Here is a 19,073-nt window from a genome sequence, read left to right as displayed (position 1 = left end):
CAAATATGCAGGTCACCAAACTTTGTATGCATGTGAACGCAGAAACATGAAAAGAAGTTTCCAGTGAGGATCTGGTCTGGTGTGAGTGTACTTTTAAGCTGATGGAACTGGATCATGCTCTATCTGCAACAGAGATGTAGTAGGTTATCAATGCAAAGGAGCATCAGTGATTATCTCCAAGAATGTAGATTTAGTAACAGTCCAGCAGGGAAAAAAGCCACATCCTTTGACATCACAGAGACAAACCACACAGTAATTGTCACAATTGTGGTGAAGGAGCACAGTGTGCACAGCTAGCTCCAATCATATTTCATCTGGTGTTTTTCAGCACTTTTAGCACTGGAGATAAGTTGTAGAAGTAATGAAACAGTCATGAAGGCCCATTTAATCTGCTTTCTGCACACAGAACGAACAAGCAGAAACATCAGGCACATTCATTAGTGAGACCGCAAACAAGACCCTCCAGAACACTGGAATTAAGAGAGATAAAGTGCTAACTGATAGACAGACCAGACACGGAGAACCGAAATGAATGAACTAGTAATGGCTGGAATGTGTTTTTCCCACTATGTCACAAATGGCCCATACCTTGCCTCAAAATAAATGAATAAAAGCTTGTTTGGACACTTTGAAGCACTTTCCCAACAATCCCTCACCTCTTAAGAGAGATCGGGAGAAGGTGCGTTAAGATACCATCATGTCTGAGTGCCACTTGTTGCAAAGGTGAAAGAACCCACATGGACTTGAGATCAGAGCAAACATCTCCACCCTCAACTCCAGACATAAATGAGAGGAAAAACTGACAATGGTTAATCACTGTCACTTGTGCGCAGATATTCCCTCATCAGAAGATGCAAGTGGCTTCTACAACAGCCCAATCTAGGCATTGTGGTGCCCGCAACACTGAAGGCATGCGATATTGAGAAATGAATGACAGTTCGTGCCATCGGTTCTCTTATCAGGATGTTTATTAAGAGGGATGCTCTGTGATACAGTGGAGAGAAAAAGTATTTCACAGTATGACATTAATTCCTCACCATGGCACAATGAAAGATTTGAAGACTCGCCCTCTTCCCTCCCATGTATTGCGGCAAAGCAGAATTATTTCTATGCAAGAACCTGTCTATACAAAAACATCCTGAAGGAGCGGGAGGGAACACAAAACTCTGTATTAACCCGAACCGGTGTTCGATAAATACTTCCTTTCCCTTGCAGCAATTGATTCCCTTACAATTTACTTTGTTTTCACATATTAAAACATTCCTGAATCAGATGAAATTCAGCATCTAAATTGAAGCTTAACTGCGAAGAATGGTGTACCACCTTCCTGCATCCGCAAAATCTACATCGAGGAACAAACTACACGCACCCCAGCTCGAGTCAAACATTAGCAGAGGAGTGTGTGACTGGGGAAGTGAAGGATTGTTTTGGTCGAGTTGAAACTGTGGAGAGGTAGGGTTGTTGTAATGGTCTGTCTTGATTCCTGTATCGTGTAGGATCTACTCCATTAGGTCCCAGTGGGTAAAGTACAGTACATCTGTTCAAATCCCTGTCAAATACTGCGGAGGATTACTGCTGGGAACAAATTTGGGAGGACAACAGGGCAGATATACGGTAACTACTCATACTAACCTCACCGCTACGGTGACATTCACTTGAATTACGAGTGGTCGGGGAATACAAATCATTTTATGGAGGAGCCACAGGTGTTTGGCATTCTGTGTCCGTAAATCTTTAGTGATATTCGCTAGGACTTCATCTCAATAGTGATCCTTCAAAGCTTCATGCTCTTAAGAGAAAATTTGCATTGTTTGGAAATGGTCCTCTGAAGCTGCATCTGAAAGTTGATTCCTCACCTTGGAACACCACCATATACCACCAGCTGGTCACTTAATGCACATGGTAAGTTCACAAGAAATAAACAATTAAGCAAGAAAAAGGGAAAAAGCATACAGTTTATGGCTTTGAAACAAATTAGTCATATGTATGATAACACTACCAAAAAACAGATTTAAAAACAGATTGCTGTGCTATATAAAACCTGATCTATAATACATACAAAACCAGATGATAACTGGTTAGCTTGATTTATTAATGCAAATTAATGTGATGCTGTAATGCTTTTTTCCTTTTAACTTCATTCAAATGGGGGACCGAAAAAAAGAACATTTAAATGAACAGAAAAACGAAAGTTCTAGAAATACTGAATAAACTACTTATATCTACAGCAAAATCAAAATGGGCATAGAGGGTGTCATTAAGAGCTTGATCCTATTAGTGCTAATTTAGATCTAAAGGTTTATTGGGTTTGTTCGATCTCCTCGTCTCTGTGACTCATCTGGTGCAAAGCAAGGTCAGATCTTCTCTTTCCTCTCTAGCCCTCGCGGACCTTGGCAGACAGAGCATCACAAGTCTTCTTGGCATCTCCCAAAAGCATGGATGTGTTTGGTTTGTAGAAGATAGGGTTGTCTACAGCGGCGTAGCCAACTCCCAGAGATCTTTTCATCACGATGACCTGGAGGGATGAAAGCAGAGGTTGAAGCATTTTGTCCTATCCAGGAACAAAGGTAGCTGGAAAATGCACATTAAATAAAATCCTGTACGTTGCCCTTAAATTACCAATGGCTTTTTCCATTGAGTCGAGCCAGCTAATATAAACTCTTCAAGATTACTCCTGTAAAAACATTGCATGCACCTGCATGTGAAGTGGCGGAGACGGTTTTAGGATTTGTACAAGAGGGTGCAAAAAGAGCCCGTGCTTCCAACATGTAATGGTTATTTAAGTATCTGCCATTTACAAAATTAAGAGTCATTAGTGTCTTGAACACCAGTTTTTAGGCTGAGCAGTTTCTGGGAAAATCGTCGAGAGCAGCGCTTTGATTGGGAGCATCTGTTTGGGAAGGAGGAACACTTGGTAATTGAATAAGTAAAACCAGAGAGGAGAGCCCTTGCCGCTGGTCTAGCTTTAGTGTTATTCAATACACTGAAAGATATTTGGAACGAAATGACCCTCATCTTGCGACTTCAAAATCAGCAGGCGGATCCTTTTAATATCATCATCTGTCCCTCAAAAGCCCTGCAGATGTTCAATGCCAGCCAGGTGATTGGGACGGCGTTCAAACACACCCATCCCCTCTCCTCAAAGAGTCACGTGACCACTTTACCCAGGCTCAGCATCCCCCAGGACAGGACAACATCCTTTTGTTAAATTATTCATAGGGCAGCTGGTTTCATTTGGGAATGAGGTTACACATGAAGGTCTTTAACAAGGCTGGGAGTAATCAGTAGGGTGGATGTTGCACGAGATTGAGGATATCAAAACCAATGGAGACAATTGACAGGGAACTTCGGATTGGACCGCACTATCATGTCATCAAGAGTGTCACTATGTTCTAAGTTGGTCAAGCTCCCTCGTTGAGACTTGGCTACACTTACAAGTTGCTACAAATAAGGAAGGTTTTGGTTCAAAGCTCTAGTGTTTGCATAAGTCCATATGGAATTATGGAACAGGTTAACAAAGCTACACGCAATTACTCGTGGGAGAAGGTCGATGTATTTACACATTCGCAAATGTCAAGCCCCAGTACTCCGAATGATTTCCCTAGAGAAGGTCTGGCCGCAATGGGCCTGTCATGTGGTGAGGCACACCAGCCCCACATTTTAGGGAAAGTATCGGTCGGATGCTCTGAAATGTCATCATTCCAGAAAGAACGAGTCAGCGCTAATGAAAGCAGCGTGAGGCTTGTCTTGCTGGAGATACACCTGGACCGAAGCGTGGTTACAGTGGGAACCAGCTGTGGGGATGGGACGGAGATTTTCATATCGCTCTGGGTGGGAGAATGAGGGATGGTCTGTATTACAATGCTTGAGGGCAATTCTTGCTATCTTGGCTTTTATTCCAGCTAGGCCATAAAAGTAAAGCCTGATACATATGGAGTATGAAGTATATATATCATGTACACTACAGCTCCGTAAAATTTTTGTGGTCATTCAGCTCACCAAAGCAGCATTTATTTGACACAAAATAGAGTAAAAACAGTAGTATTATGAATGATGATCACCATTTTAAAGGAACTGTGTTCTAATTTGATATTTTAAAATGTAACTTATTTTTGTGATGGCTAAGATGAATTTTTAGCAACCATTACTCCAGTCTTCAGTGTCGCGTGATCTTTTAGAAATTATTTTAATATGTTGATTTGGTGCTGAAGTAACATTTATAATTATTTATGCAGAAAACAGTTGGGCTACTCAATATTTTTTGTGGAATCTGAGATATACATTTTTGTCAGGATTCTTTGATGAAAAGACAGTTACTGGAAATATAAATCTTTTGTCAAATTATACATTTCTTTGAACAATTTAATGTGCCTTTGCCAAATAAATTTCTTTAAACCCCAAACTTTTTAACGGTAGTGTACATTGTGAGAAATCAACTACAAAAAAAGAAAAGGTGATTTTATAAGACTATAATTGATATTTAAAAGTTGCCAGGCATTAACAAATAATAAGATGCTCACCTGCTTGGACTTCCAGACCTCCAAAACAGGCATGCCAGCAATGATGGAGTTGGGGTCCTCCTGGGCTGCTGAGTTGACTGTGTCATTAGCTCCAATTACCAAAACCAGGTCAGTTTCTGAAAAACAATAATGGAAAGCACGATTATAGATTTTATATCCCACAAATGACACCAAAAAACACCAAAAATGCATATCATACCAGGGAAGTCCTCATTGATCTCCTCCATCTCCAGCACAACATCATATGGCACACCAGCTTCAGCCAGCAGAACGTTCAGTTGGCCTGGCATACGACCGGCCACAGGGTGGATTCCAAATCTGAACACACACATGCAGACAATACAGGTCACGTGACCTCTTAGATCGGCTGATACACATATGGCATCCAAATAAAGCACTTTCCGGTTGGGCAGGATGACTCGCCATACAGGACAAGCAGAGTCTTTGAACACGGTTAAGCAGGAGTGCTTTGGGGTAGGGGTCAGGGTGTTTGCAAGAGGTTAAGAGAGAAGGAAATAAGCAGCGGCTGAAGGTATCTTTTTAATGCTAGAGGTAGTAAAGTGCATGAGCTCAGGGGAAATGGCTTGAAGACGAGTGGACCCCCAGGGCACGTGGGCAGCTTTACGACTTCACTGTAAAAACAGAAGATCACAGCCAACAGGCTTAGAAGAGACACAGGAAGTGATATGCCTGCTTTTTTAACCAATGTAAACTTGTGTTGCGTTTTTATTTTAGGTTTAAACTGTTTTCAGGTTCAAAAGGCATAGGGGACTCTAATCTAACTCACACTACCAAAAAGTAACCAATATTAATTTTTGTACGTTTACCTAAATAGAACATTTATTAAAGCCAACAATTTCATAATTTGTGATTTTAAATAACCCTTTCATGGCTTCTAAATCAAATAGAAGGAAGTTTATCCAAACAGCTTTGCACAAGACATGTATGGTAACAATAAGCAATAAACTAAATCAACCGCCAAAGCCAGTTGACAAGTTAAAATAAAAAGCATTCAATCAAATAAGTATATAAGTAAAATTAAACCTTTTAAAACCCCAAGAGAAGGCTTGGAAACATTTGTACAATAATTAATATGCAAAAATAATTTAAAAGTACAAGTACATATTACTTATAAAATAAAAAAAGTGACTTTAATGAGTCTTAAAAAAAAGTAACTGACCATTTAAAACCCCAAAAGGGGGATTAGAAAATATTTTTTATAATAATTCATTTAATTATAATTAAAAACAGCAACACAGCTTCCATAAAAGAACTGGCAAATTCTCAGAAAACTCTCACAAGTATAAGGATCGCAAGCATGGTTGTGCACCTTTAACCAATTTACCTGACCTAAGCAGTCACTACAACCAGCCCACTTCTGATCTTGTTCGAATTAACATGTCAGAGTTGTTTACTTCATAATTAGCCAATTTCCAGAGCATTCAGGCCAATTTGTGCAACATATTTATACACTACTTGATCTCCCATTTGTTTTATTTTACACTTCTATTGTCAATTATTTTCGCATCCATGTTTTTTTAAGAAAATCTTGAGAAGTAGACTTTCGAATGATGGTTGCTATTTGTCTAACAAGTGTCTACTCTGGGGGGAAAAAAGGATCACGCTTGCAGTTGCTTTCCATCAAATCCGACATCTGTTCATCAGCTTCCTTAACGTAAACTCATTTGTAAAATAGGAAATGAGGAAAAAACATGTTCAATAATAAACTAAGAAAAAAATATACTTTAGCGGACAGGCCTCGAAACTTTCAAGACATGGGGTTTGTCAATCAACTCTGACGCTGGCTTACATAAGCTGCAGCTGTGTGTGAAAAACAGTCTGAGTGGACAACCAATCCAAGCTCGGTTCAACCATCCAAACCAGCTCGACCGTTCTGCTATTCCCATTACCATCGTACCTCGTTTCACCGCACTGAACCAACACACGCTCTTGAGAAAAAAAAAAAAAAAAAAAAAAAGCACGACCTTCCAGCTCAGAGGAGATTCAGACTGCTTTCCTGCCCAAACTTGCAACTCCTTTCAATGAACCGAATCTTTCCAAAAACTAACAAAATGATCTTTATGGAAAGCCAGAGAAGACAGAAACTTAATAGGAATGATAAGGAGAGTTTACAGTGTCAATTCTACCCACAGTCCTCTCAACAAGGCGACACCCCGAGCCAATTATCCCAAAGAGCGCGAGGGAGAGAGCGAGGGGGAGAGCGGCGGGTGCGCTACCTAATCTGTCCACTCTTTGGCCACCCATCTGCCCTTCTAATCAACTGCAAATGCTCTAATTGGCAGCAGCTGTTGGGCTCTCAGATCAAACGAATGAACGAAAATTACACAAGCTTCCGGTCTGCATCTCTCCTCCACAATCACACAGTGCCCGCAGCTCTAGAGAGAGAGGGAGAGAGAGAGAGAGAGAGAAAACAGGAATCTAGCTTACATGTGACAGATCTGACAAGGAGGCAACTGAATGAAATAAGTTGACAAGTGACTATTTAAGTACCCCACAAATTGCATTATGGGAAACAGTACTGAAGCAGACAAGAAAGTGGCAGGGAATGATAATTTGATGCAACACGCAACAATCTCAATCATCAGCAATGTGCTTTTGAGCAAAGCATGCATGGTTGACCACTTTGTGACCAAGTTGCTGACCAGTACTTCATCTCTTAAGTGTATTAGGACGGGTTGGCAGCACACCATGGAATTCTGGGACTGATTAAAAAGCATTTGTGTGAGTGAGTGCCTTCATGAAAAATGCTGAGGGAATCTTTAAGTCACAGATTATGCCGTAATTGGCTCTTCTGACTGCCAAGAGTGTGGTGAAACCAGGCTAGTGCTGACAACCACTATCTAGTGGGAACAAGACAACAAAAGAATTGACACCATCCAGTGTGAAGATAAAAAAGGGAAAGAGGGGCAAAGGAAAAGCAAAAATGGAGCCAAAGTGGTCAGCTGTAGCCTTGTGAAGAGTACATTCAAATCAGATGCCTGTTTACAAAGGATTGCCAATGTCTCTCGTTTGGCCTTTTTGCTGCTTTAATAGAAAGATGAGAGGACAGGAAAAGATGGGAGCGAGAAAAATAACAGTATTAGGAGACATGTGACGCCAGAACTTGAACTTGTGTTGTGCATACGAGGGCTACACTTCAATGTCAAAGCATGTGCGTGTGTGTCCAAGATAAAAATGTATTAAATAATTGTATTTTAATTTAAAACTTTATTATTATTATTATTTTTTAAATACAATAGTATGTTTATTGTTTTATTTAAAAAATAAACTAACCAAAATAAAGAGCAATACTAATATTAATTGTTTTATTTATACATTTAATGGGTCACAGTGTGTTCAGTGTGAGCATTAAACTAATATATATATATATAGGCCTGGTTTTACAGACAGGGCTTAGCTTAAGCCAGGACTAGGCCTTAAATTAAGATATTTAAGCAGCTTTAATAAAAATGCCTTAGAAAAAAATGTTACAGGTGTTCATCTTGACACAGATCAATGACACTGACACATAAAATATGTCAGAGCAAGATATTTTCAGTTGAGACAGCTCAAACATGCTTTTTTGACTGGGACTAGCTTTAAGTCTTAAACCTTGTATGTGAAACCGGGGATATATTTCAGTTATATATACACACTATACATCTTACAAATGTATAATTACGTATATAGATACAATATTAAAAAGGAAAATTTAATTACATTTTAGAAACAAAAGTTACAAATTACAAAACTTACAAAAATTTATATTGATCATTAAAGTTAATTCAGGGTTCAAAAACTAATGTTAACAGAAGAAACCTTACTATTTAAAAATGTATTAGTAATTGCAAAATGTAGAAATAAAATAAAATAGCATATGGCAGTCACACACTAGGCAAAAGCATAGCACTAGTTCCGCGGCAAAACTAATCAATCTGTCAACCTCTAATTATAGTAGATTTTTAACCAAACTCTTAAATTTGTAACTTAAACTACCATTGAAAACAAAAGGAAAGCTAAAACGAATGGCTTGCTCACACAAAGCATTATAGATTGCTTTGCTACTACTTATGTGTGGTCAACTCAAGTTCAAATCTGTCTCGACAGTCTCAACATGAGAAACTTTTACATTGTGTTGCATGTTCTCATCAATTTGACAAATACTGAAAGCGCATGGTTGCTGAAGCATCTCTAGGGTCAGGCACACAGTCTTTCCACGCCCTGCAACCTGAGAGGTGTCGCCGGGACTGTGGAAAGTATTGCGTAGCCTGCACCTGTCGCTCTGCTCTTCACCGGCTCTTTCACAGCACTGGGAGGCCTGGGGTACACTGCGCTCTCAGATCACAGGGCATTACACGTACACTGGAGAGGCAACAAAAGCCCCAGACAATAGAGCAACTGAATGACGATATTCAAAGGCACTCTTTGAAATGGAGGAGTCCGACATGCAGAGAGAAACCGAGAGAGAAGCCTGCCATTCAGAGGTTCCCCAGACTGACCTGCAACTAGTGAGTTCAAACACTCACCCAAGCAGTACTGACAAGACTCAGACCCCTCAGAGAGACTAAAACTTACACAGACTAAACTATAAGGGAATTTTTTTTTTTAAGGGTTATTTATATATCAATTTATTTATTTGTTAATTAAAAAAAGAACATTTCACAGAAAACATTTTGATTTAAAAAGATAAACTAGTTTTAAAATTATTTTAAAACAAATTATAATTTAATAGATGAATTGCATTTTGACAGAATTATTTTTTAATTGGTTTTCTACTTAAGAAACATTTCATGCAGTGGGGAAGAAGAAAAAAAACATTTGGAATTAGAAGTGAAACAACGGAGAGAAAAAGAAAGGGGAAATTCCAAGTGTCATCCAGTTCAATAATTCATAGGACACTGTTTACTAATAAGGGGTGCCCTGCATCCGCCACGGAGATGAATGGGAAATGTGAACGGATAGCTTTCTCCTGGTATCCTGGATCCTGTGGTGCACACGTGGCTTAATAAAGGTGTCGAATAACAGTTCAACAGTTAAGATTTGAAAATAACTGTAGATGTTTGAATGTTTCTTACCTGACTTTCTTGCCCTGCTCAACCAGTGACTTGACAAGATCAGCAATAGGATACTGAGCTTTCGCTGCACACAGACCATAACCTGAAGTAAAAGACACAGCAATTAAAAGGAGGAACACACCTAAACAGACATGCAAAAACCAGTCGCTTAATATATAATATATATTAATATATGAAGCCTAGGAAACTCAATTTTGGAAAACTGTAATGAACTCTGCATGAACCAGACACATTTTTATATTTTTAGTAATCCTCACCTTTTTTTTTTTTTTAAATGTGTCATGTGAATTGATTTTACCACAATAAATAATCCCGACTTCTAAACAATAGGAAAAATTTGTTTTGAAAGTAAAGCAAACAAGAGACATGCTCCCACTCATTTGTAATTCACAGATGAAATAATTAAAACTTGAATGACCTGCAGGATTATAAACAAACAGAAAAGAGGAGGAAATTGCTTCATGTTGAAATACATCTTTAGTTAATCTAAAGGCAGCGCTAGAATTTGTAATAATATTTCACAAAAGTGTTTATTTTTACACCCTTGGTTTAGTTTGATAGCAGCACAGAATTAGCTGAACTGGGATCAGAAAAAAGCACTGTGCAACAAAGACAAAGACTTACTGATGGGTCACCAATAACCAATTTAGCACTTACAGCAATGAACAACGAATATAAATTCCTCACGTCAGTCATTTTAAAGCCTTCGTTACTACTGACACCTTTTGATAGGCTTGTCACAACAGCCTTCAAATCCTCCTGCTTAAACAAGCATGTCATGGTGCGTGCCGGCTAACCCTCCTTACTCCTAATGATTTCTTTACAGCTCTTTTTTTTTTTTTTTTTAAACAAAAAAGACATTTCTCCTTGGGAAAACAGCCATGGTTGGCAAACTCCAAGCTTAAACAGAAAAGTCTTAAATGTTTTCACAGATGTCAATCAACTAAACTAACTATGACTACTTAAATTATACAGAAATGGAAACAAGGCCATTGCTTACTCAGTGTAAAGACTGAGCAGTCAAGGGAACCCCATTCAAAAAGGACAGACAACACAATGGAGTTTGATAGACAGATTAAGCGGCGAATGAGGGGAGAAAATTTAAGTGGGTTCAATTATGTGTTATTTAGCAGTCCAGGACTCAAAAAGGCTGGACTGATCGTCCAGGGCCAGTGTGAGGGTGTAGCTACCATATCTAAATATTTGGCATCTTTTATGTTCTGAACACTGTTGCGAATTCTACAGTTAACATCAAGTTAACATTATATAGCTATTCTTTTGAAACATCACTTAGAAGTGCGAAAATTATCAACAAGACTTTATAAGTTTTGCACTATGTGCCACAATGTTCCAATAAAAATAATAATAAAAATTAATTTATTTCTTACATATTTGAATAAATACATTTGTTAAAAATCTAAACTATTGGCCAAAATGAAAATAAATAAATAAAAATAAAAAACAAAACAAAAACAAAAACAAATGAAAGGGAAAAGCGAAAAACAAAAAGCAAACAAAAACAAAAACTCAAATTTAAACAAAACAGAAAACAAAAATAACTAAAAACAAAGAGAAAACTAAACAGAAAAAAAAAAAAGAAAAGTAAACAGAACAAAGAAAACTAAACAGAAAACAACTAAAATAAAAAAAGGGGGGAAAAGTAAAACTATTATGTTACCATTTGGTGCAAAAATTTCTCACATCCCTTTGTGGCTCATACCAACAGACCACGGTGCTCACGATGGTCAGGCCTTTGTTGTCAATGAACATAGCGCTTTCTCAGACATCTTGGCAGTGGCTAAACAGGCAACGGTCAAGAGGGAAAAATCTGGATGCCTCAGAGCCTGTTGGACGGCCATTTGTTTTAAATAAAAGGGGCTGTCTCTGTTGTGCTTGGCCCTGCAATCTTGTTTACTCTGGACCGCGCTGTTTATTATTGTTTCTCCTTTTCTTTCTGTTCATATTGCCACATCTTATCACTCATCTTTTCCACTGTCCTGTCGCCTCCAAGGTCTTGATCTTCTCGACCTGCTGTCGGACCATAAAACAGTCCGTTACAGAGAACAAAGCAGCATGAGAGTCACTGCCATTGCTGAAGGCCTTTACAGAGGCCCCTGCTAAAAATCAGCCACAGAAAAATATTCAAGTCCGACTAAATATTTATTTGCCAACTGAAACTTGTATTGAAGGTAAACACCGTTATAGTTCATCTGACACATCCTGCTCAATCAGTCAGCTGTATCTGGGCAAACGAAACGTGGCATGACCCTGCCAGAAGAGAAAACCTGACATCACCCTCCATAGCTCAGCTCACACGAACAATGCCACGTGAGGCCAACCGCAAAAACACACGCCGAAGAGGAGTCAAGCCCAGATAAAAAGCACACGAATGTGTCTACGGCTTCAAAAAAAAAATTGTGAGAATTCAAGACCACCTTAGAACAAGCCCCAGCAGGCCTCAGGGTGCATTCTGGGGGGTTTATCCCGCACAGGAGGGGTCAGAAAATTACCAGTGATGTAATGGGGGAGAAGCAAGGTTGCTTTAACAGACATAACATAAAGGATCGTTTGAAGTCACTGACAGTTCACTCCAGATCTAGTTGAAACGAAGAGTTTCAGATGTGCAAGGCTACAAAGGGCCTCCATTACCTGGAACGATGATGATATTCTGAGCCTCCTTGATCATCTCCACCGACTGATCCACGTTGACCTCAGTGTGGGTACCTGTGATCTCCATGGGCTTGCCTGTGCCGGTGGTTGAGGTGCCGTAGCCACCCAGAATGACATTTGTCAGTGAGCGGTTCATGGCCTAGCAAGGAAAAAACACCCAGAGTTTAGAAATCAGGATTGCACATTATGAAGACCACCACTCAGCAGAATATAAAAAAAAATTGTGTCAAGAAAATATGTCCATACGACATTTAGACATTATTTACAGGATATTAAGCAGCAAGCCATATAGCCAAAATAACTAAAGTGATTAGTAAATAACTAATAACAAAATAATGACTGCAAATCTAGTAAATAACATATTTCAATAAGGCAGAGTTATTTTGCATAAATGTGAAGTAGAAGTTGTCACTGGGTTTTCCACTTTGAGAACATTTGGTTTCTAATCTGACCTAAAATAATGAAAAGTTTGTGATATATATATATATATTATACACTACAGTTCAAAACTTCTTTTAAGGAATAAAAACTGCATTAAATTGATCAAAAGTGACACTAAAAGGACATTTCATTTACAAAAGATTTTGAAGAAGCCATTTTATTTTATTTTTTACTTTACATTCAAATAATCCTGAGAAAAATATATCATGGTTTCCACAAAATATTAAGCAGCACAATTGTTTAATAAGAAATGTTTCTTGAGCACCAAATCTGTATATTGGAATGATTTCTGAAGGATCATGAGAAGTCTAGAATAATGGCTGCTGAAAATTCAGCCTCACAGAAATGTATTCACAGAAATTAATTAAAATTGCAATGTTATTTTAAAAGTGTACTACCAATGTCACAATATTTGCTGTATTCATAAAGAGTTGGTACTCTGAGACTGAACTTACCACACACATGATGTAGGAGAGGATGGCTCCAGAAGAGCCAATGAGGGCACCCACAATAGTCAGCAAGTTGTTATTGAGCAGGAAGCCCTCAGCGCACAGGGCCCAGCCGGAATAGCTGTTTAGCACTGTGATCACCACGGGCATGTCGGCCCCTCCGATGGCGGCTGTCAGGGTCAGGCCCTACAAAGAAAACGAAAAGCAGGGTCAGAGAGAGAAAAAAGGGTGGAGATCAAAGGTTACGGTGATGACAAGTGAGCAAAGCGCAACAGTAACTCGATTCCATCATTTAAACAAAAAGAAAGTCCACCAAAGGAAAATCACAAGCCTGGAGGTATGAGCATTGTACACACGGTTCGTTTTTATAAAACGAGTCTGTTCTTTTACACACTGGGTGATGATGCAAATAGGAAACGTGATATAGTGCACACCAGAGCAACATATTTCACACAGATTTGGTTGCAATGGGCTTCAATTAAGGCATGAGGTGTTTGTCAAAACACAGTATTCGTTTCACTCGTCCGTGATATCATCCCTGTATTATTAAACAATGTATTTTCCTCAGGGAACAGGCCTAAACAAAGCCAGCTACCATGCATCATGTAAAATAAATACCTACAAACAAGCAGAAGGACGGAGACTTGAAGAATAATCACTGTAAAAAGAGCCAGACACCATACTGCAGGTGATTGTTTATCTTTATGGAGGTAAAAGGAGCTGTATAAAAATGTCAGCTTCCTGATTATTGACAAATGATGAAAGCCCCATGACGCCAATGTTTACCAGGACTCCAAAAGCCTTCCCTTGAAATTTCATGATTGTGGTTTACTTCTATCCGTCATCATATGGTGGTGTGCTCTTATGGATTATATAAAATAAATAAAACAAACTAAAGCCAAAGGGATTTGGGTTTCATGAGCTACAGGGTTTACCTATGTCATGCTGTTCTGAAAAGCTGAACAAAGTTGTATAGGCTACAGTGAGGGAAAAAAATTTATCAGTCTATAATTTTAATGGTAGGTTTATTTGAACAGTGAGATACAGAACAACAACAAAAATTCCAGAAAAACGCACTTCAAAAAAGTTATAAATTGAGTCGTATTTGACCCCTTCGCAAAACATGTTGGCAATCACAGAAGTCAGATGTTTCTTGTAGTTGGCCACCAGGGTTGCACACATCTCAGGAGGGATTTTGTCCCACTACTCTTTGCAGATCCTCTCCAAGTCATTAGGGTTTCGAGGCTGACGTTTGGCAACTCGAACCTTCAGCTCCCTCCACCGATTTTCTATGGGATTAAGGTCTGGAGACTGGCTAGGCCACTCCAGGACCTTAATGTGCTTCTTCTTGAGCCACTCCTTTTTTACCTTGGCTGTGTGTTTTGGGTCATTAGGCTTGTGTGAGATGAGCAAAACCTGCACATATCCGATCATCGGTGAACACCACGAGATGCATGCCGGTGAGAAAAGTGTCCGAGTTACGTCCGACTTGCTCTGATGTCATGTTGACGTGTGCCAAGAAACTATCGCGACTGCGAGGTGGCTTTGTAGGATCTGTTCCACTTCGAGACGTCAGAACTGTCCTTCTTGACGGCGCTTATTTCACTCCTCCCCTCGCTGCAGCCGCCTACTCTCGCCTACATTTCAGGCGAGGCGAGGCGCATCTCAAACAAGCCTATTGTCATGCTGGAATACCCATCCACAACCCCTCTGGTTGGCTTCAGTGTCCTGGTCCTGACGGTACATGGCCCCGTGCATCGACCCTTTGATGCGGTGCAGTCCCCTTAGCAGAAAAACACCCCCAAAGCATAATGTTTCCACTAGGGATGCAACGATACCATTTTTTCAGAACCGATCCAATCCCGAAAATTCTGAGTATCTGCCGATATCCAATCCGATACCAGCGCAGTTTTTTTTTTTTTTAAATCAATGTAGAATTTCTATACTTGTGTCACTCTTTTGTGTGTTAAACACAATCTACTACATATAGATAACTTCATTTTAATGAAAAATAACATGAAAAAAAATATTTAATCATAATCTGACAAAAAAACTATTATAAACTAGCTTAGTGGATAATTCAGCAGCAAAAGATATTCTAGAAAAATTATGGGTGCACAATTTTATAAAAGTTAGTGAAACATTTACAAATAAAAGTGAATAAGTATAGGACTAAATCTGGTAAAATGGTACACATTGCTCTTTGTATTGTTGTAAAATACAAACATGAAAAAAACAAGCTAATACATTTATATATAATATATACTATACAATTAAAAGACATTTCTTTTAAATCTATAGCACAATAATGAAGGCAGCAACATATGATAGATAGGACAGAACAAGAAAGACTAATCTTTCATTACACAAACGTATTATAATACGAAATACTCCAATACAGAGCGGCACAAAGCGCTTATGCGCAGCCCTCCAAGTACGCACAAAAGTTCAAAGTACAAAGGGAAGAGATATTGATGCGTAGTGTATTAAATCTATGAGTTAGTTTGAGTCTTTTCTTTTAACAGTTTTAAACCTCAGTTACTGTGTGCTCTTGAAGAGAGTTTGACTGTAGTAACCGAACGCAACACGCAGTTTGAATGCTGAACAGAGGATGACAGACAGCTGCAGCGGAGAGAAGAGTTTACCTGAACTTGAATTTAACGACTTAAATATTCATCTGTAGCAGATTAGTATGGAAGCACGTTTCCGCCACCGAATAAGTTAAGTCAAGTTAAGTCGTGACGTATTGTCAAGTATGGTGACCCATACTCGAAATGGTGCTCTGCATTTAACCCATCCAAGTGCACACACACAGCAGTGAGTAGTGAACAAGTGCACACACACACACACAGTGAACACACACCCGGAGCAGTGGGCAGCCTTGCTCCAGCGCCCGGGGAGCAATTAGGGGTTTGGTGCCTTGCTCAAGGGCACCTTAGTCATGGTATCGAAGGTGGAGAGAGTGCTGTTCATTCACAATCCCCACCGGCGAGAGAATCGAACCAGTAACCTTCAAAGCCCGACTCCCTAACCATTAGGCCACGACTACCGATGAAACTTTATGGTGCTTTATAATGTTTTTGTTCCTTTCGTGGGGCTTAACAATAACAATAGTGTACGCACAATATCGATTTGGATCAGTCTCGTCTGACTGATACCCAATCCGGCAGAAAATGACCGTATCAGAGCCGATACCGATACAGAGTATCGGATCGATGCATCCCTAGTTTCCACCTCCATGTTTGACGGTGGGGATGGTGTTCTTGGGGTCATAGGCAGCATTCCTCCTCCTCCAAACACGGCGAGATGAGTTGATGCCAAAGAGCTCGATTTTGGTCTCATCTGACCACAAGACTTTCACCCAGTTCTCCTCTGGGGATCTTGCGGGCGCTGCAGGATTTCAGTCCTTCACGGCGTAGTGTGTTACCAATTGTTTTCTTGGTGACTATGGTCCCAGCTGCCTTGACATCATTGACAAGATCCTCCTGTGTAGTTCTGGGCTGATTTCTCACCGTTCTCTCGATCATTGAAACTCCACGAGGTGAGATCTTGCATGGAGCCCCAGTCCAGTTCAAATACTTATTTCACTCATTAAAATGCAAATCAATTTATAACTTTTTTTTAAATGCGTTTTTCTGGATTTTTTTTGTTGTTGTTATTCTGTCTCTCAATGTTAAAATAAACCTACCATTAAAATTATAGACTGATAATGCCAGTGGGCAAACGTACAAAATCAGCAGTGGATCAAATAATTTCCCACTCACTGTATAGTTGCACACAACCTTTTCAACCTCTGACTTCAGTCAAGATCTTAATCTCCACATCCTCATACCACCAGTAAGTGGAATACTAACCAAATGTGTAATTTTATAAACAACTGTCGCTATTTAAGATGGAGGTAGGCCAATATATTGGCTGATGGATCATGTCATATTTGGACATTTTCACATGCTGATTCCTCCTAGCAACTATTCCAAATCTATCTTGTCAATGGATAGTGCAAATCTTTAGAGTAATTTAAAGAATTTAAATGACTAATTATTAAAGTAAAGAATTTAGAGTGAATACCCTGCAAGTCAGTGTTTTAAATTGTGCACATTTTTATGGGTAAACTGTATATTAACACAAATATATACACACATACAATAGAGATTGGAAAAATGCAAAAAGCATGTTTTCTTCCTCATTACAATTTATCTGCATAATTCCACAGAAACTGCAAAATAAAAAGGACTTCAGTCCATACATATTTAAAAACTGCTATTAATAGTACTGATAATAAAAAAAAATTCTTAAATTAAACATTTTGGCCAATGGCTGAAACAATGCTATTTTCAAATGATTATTTTATATGAATAAATAAATAAATCAATCAATCTATCAATCAATCAATCAATCAATTAATTGATTAATTAATTAATAAGAAAAAACAAAAGAAACAAAAAAACTAAAAATAATACAAAACACAAATGCAAAAAAAAAAAAAAAAAAAAAAAAACAACATCTGAACCACCCAGCAACACAATTAACACAATTTTAGAAGATTGTGTGAACCCCTTACCATGACGGCAGAGAGTGCAGACACGGAGCCCAGGCAGGTCAGGCCAGTGGTATAGCTGGGATCCAGCATGTAGGGGATCATGCCGCCCACACTGGCTGCCATGAGGGTGGCGTTCAGCGCATGACGACCAGGAAGCATAAGGGGAGCCGAGTTCAGCAGACCTGCAAGAGTAGGAAGTCAAGTGAGAAGAGCAACACAAAAAGTGGGTTAGCACGTACGCAGGACACCATGTGCTCTTTGGGAACACGATGAGTGAAATAAAATTAGGGTGAGAACTTCTTGGAAACGAGAAGCTTGTTTGAGTTGTGCTTTAAACAAGTACACAACTGCATGTCATGTTGTTAAAGTGCACTTTAAGCAGCTGCTAGCGCTCTGTAAACTATAATAATATGTACAAGACATATCATCAGCGCGAGACAAGTATGTGTGCACAGGAAAAACTCAGTAGGAGCTGAATCAATAATTCTACAGCATCTGCTGCGTAACAAGTTAGCGATACAGTTGGATTGGGTGATTATGCACAGTACTCTACACTGGCCCCCCTTTTAGGCTGAAAGAAAAACTCACAAGAATAAAAATGAGACTTCTAATCTGCTTTATCAGTGTAGGCCTGCAGGCTTCAGAGCGGTGGTAGTGGTGGAGGAATGGGAAAGCTCCTGAAGATAATGCGTTCCAGCTTTGAGGGACAAGTGGAAAATGACTGGGGGGTGGACGGACTAATTAGTGCCAAATTCTGAGAGGTTCCGCCTGGCCAAGCTTTAAACATGAGGCATGTGTGGCACCGGTGGGCCAGTGAGTTGACAAACAAAGCCGCACCAGACAATGAGGACCTAGACCCACGACATTGAGATTCCTAACAGGGCTGCACGATTAATAGAAATGAAACTAAACCACAATAACCCTAGTGCAAATATCAAACACAAAAGCCTTGATTTAAATAATTAAATATATGCGTTGTGCATTTGAGAGCAAAGCGTGGCACTGTGTTCTTTTACGTGTTCAGCTCATGATCCTGTGTTTAGTATCTCAGAGCAGTTCGGTTTGCAGTAAATGCACTCCACACCAACTTGCATTATAATGAAAAGTGCTTATAAACAAGCTGTTGCCAAAAGAGAAGTTAAGGGCTCACTACGATTTTCCTCCAAAATAAAAGTTCAATGGTTTAACCTCTGAAAATGAACAAACAATTGTACAAAGAAATTTAAACTATTATTATTACTATTAAAAACACTTCACTTGGAAAGTTAGTATAACAGTAATAGGAAGATTTCATGTAATATTTGTATTTAATAATAAGTATTATCATTGTTACTATTATTATTAAGAAATAAGTGATATAATAAATTAATAGTGATAA

At 39.0% G+C, this 19,073-nt stretch overlaps 1 protein-coding gene across 2 annotated transcripts in view; it reads right to left on the bottom strand.

Moving 5' to 3' along the window:
- Positions 1–950: 950 nt before the first annotated feature.
- The window catches only part of nnt (nicotinamide nucleotide transhydrogenase), a 38,304-nt gene continuing 20,181 nt past the window's right edge, over positions 951–19,073 (bottom strand). For both annotated transcript variants that reach the window (XM_058758001.1, XM_058758003.1), the window contains exons 16-22: positions 17,717–17,877; positions 13,162–13,341; positions 12,245–12,404; positions 9,596–9,677; positions 4,720–4,838; positions 4,521–4,636; positions 951–2,515 (exon numbers count right to left, since the gene is read on the bottom strand). In XM_058758001.1, coding sequence (XP_058613984.1) covers positions 2,375–2,515; positions 4,521–4,636; positions 4,720–4,838; positions 9,596–9,677; positions 12,245–12,404; positions 13,162–13,341; positions 17,717–17,877 — 959 coding nt within the window. In that variant the 3' untranslated portion in view covers positions 951–2,374. The remainder of the gene's footprint in view (positions 2,516–4,520; positions 4,637–4,719; positions 4,839–9,595; positions 9,678–12,244; positions 12,405–13,161; positions 13,342–17,716; positions 17,878–19,073) is intronic.

Source organism: Onychostoma macrolepis, chromosome 21, assembly GCF_012432095.1.
Source record: "Onychostoma macrolepis isolate SWU-2019 chromosome 21, ASM1243209v1, whole genome shotgun sequence".
NCBI classification, from domain to species: domain Eukaryota; kingdom Metazoa; phylum Chordata; class Actinopteri; order Cypriniformes; family Cyprinidae; genus Onychostoma; species Onychostoma macrolepis.
This window is presented reverse-complemented; position numbering and strand designations above follow the sequence as displayed.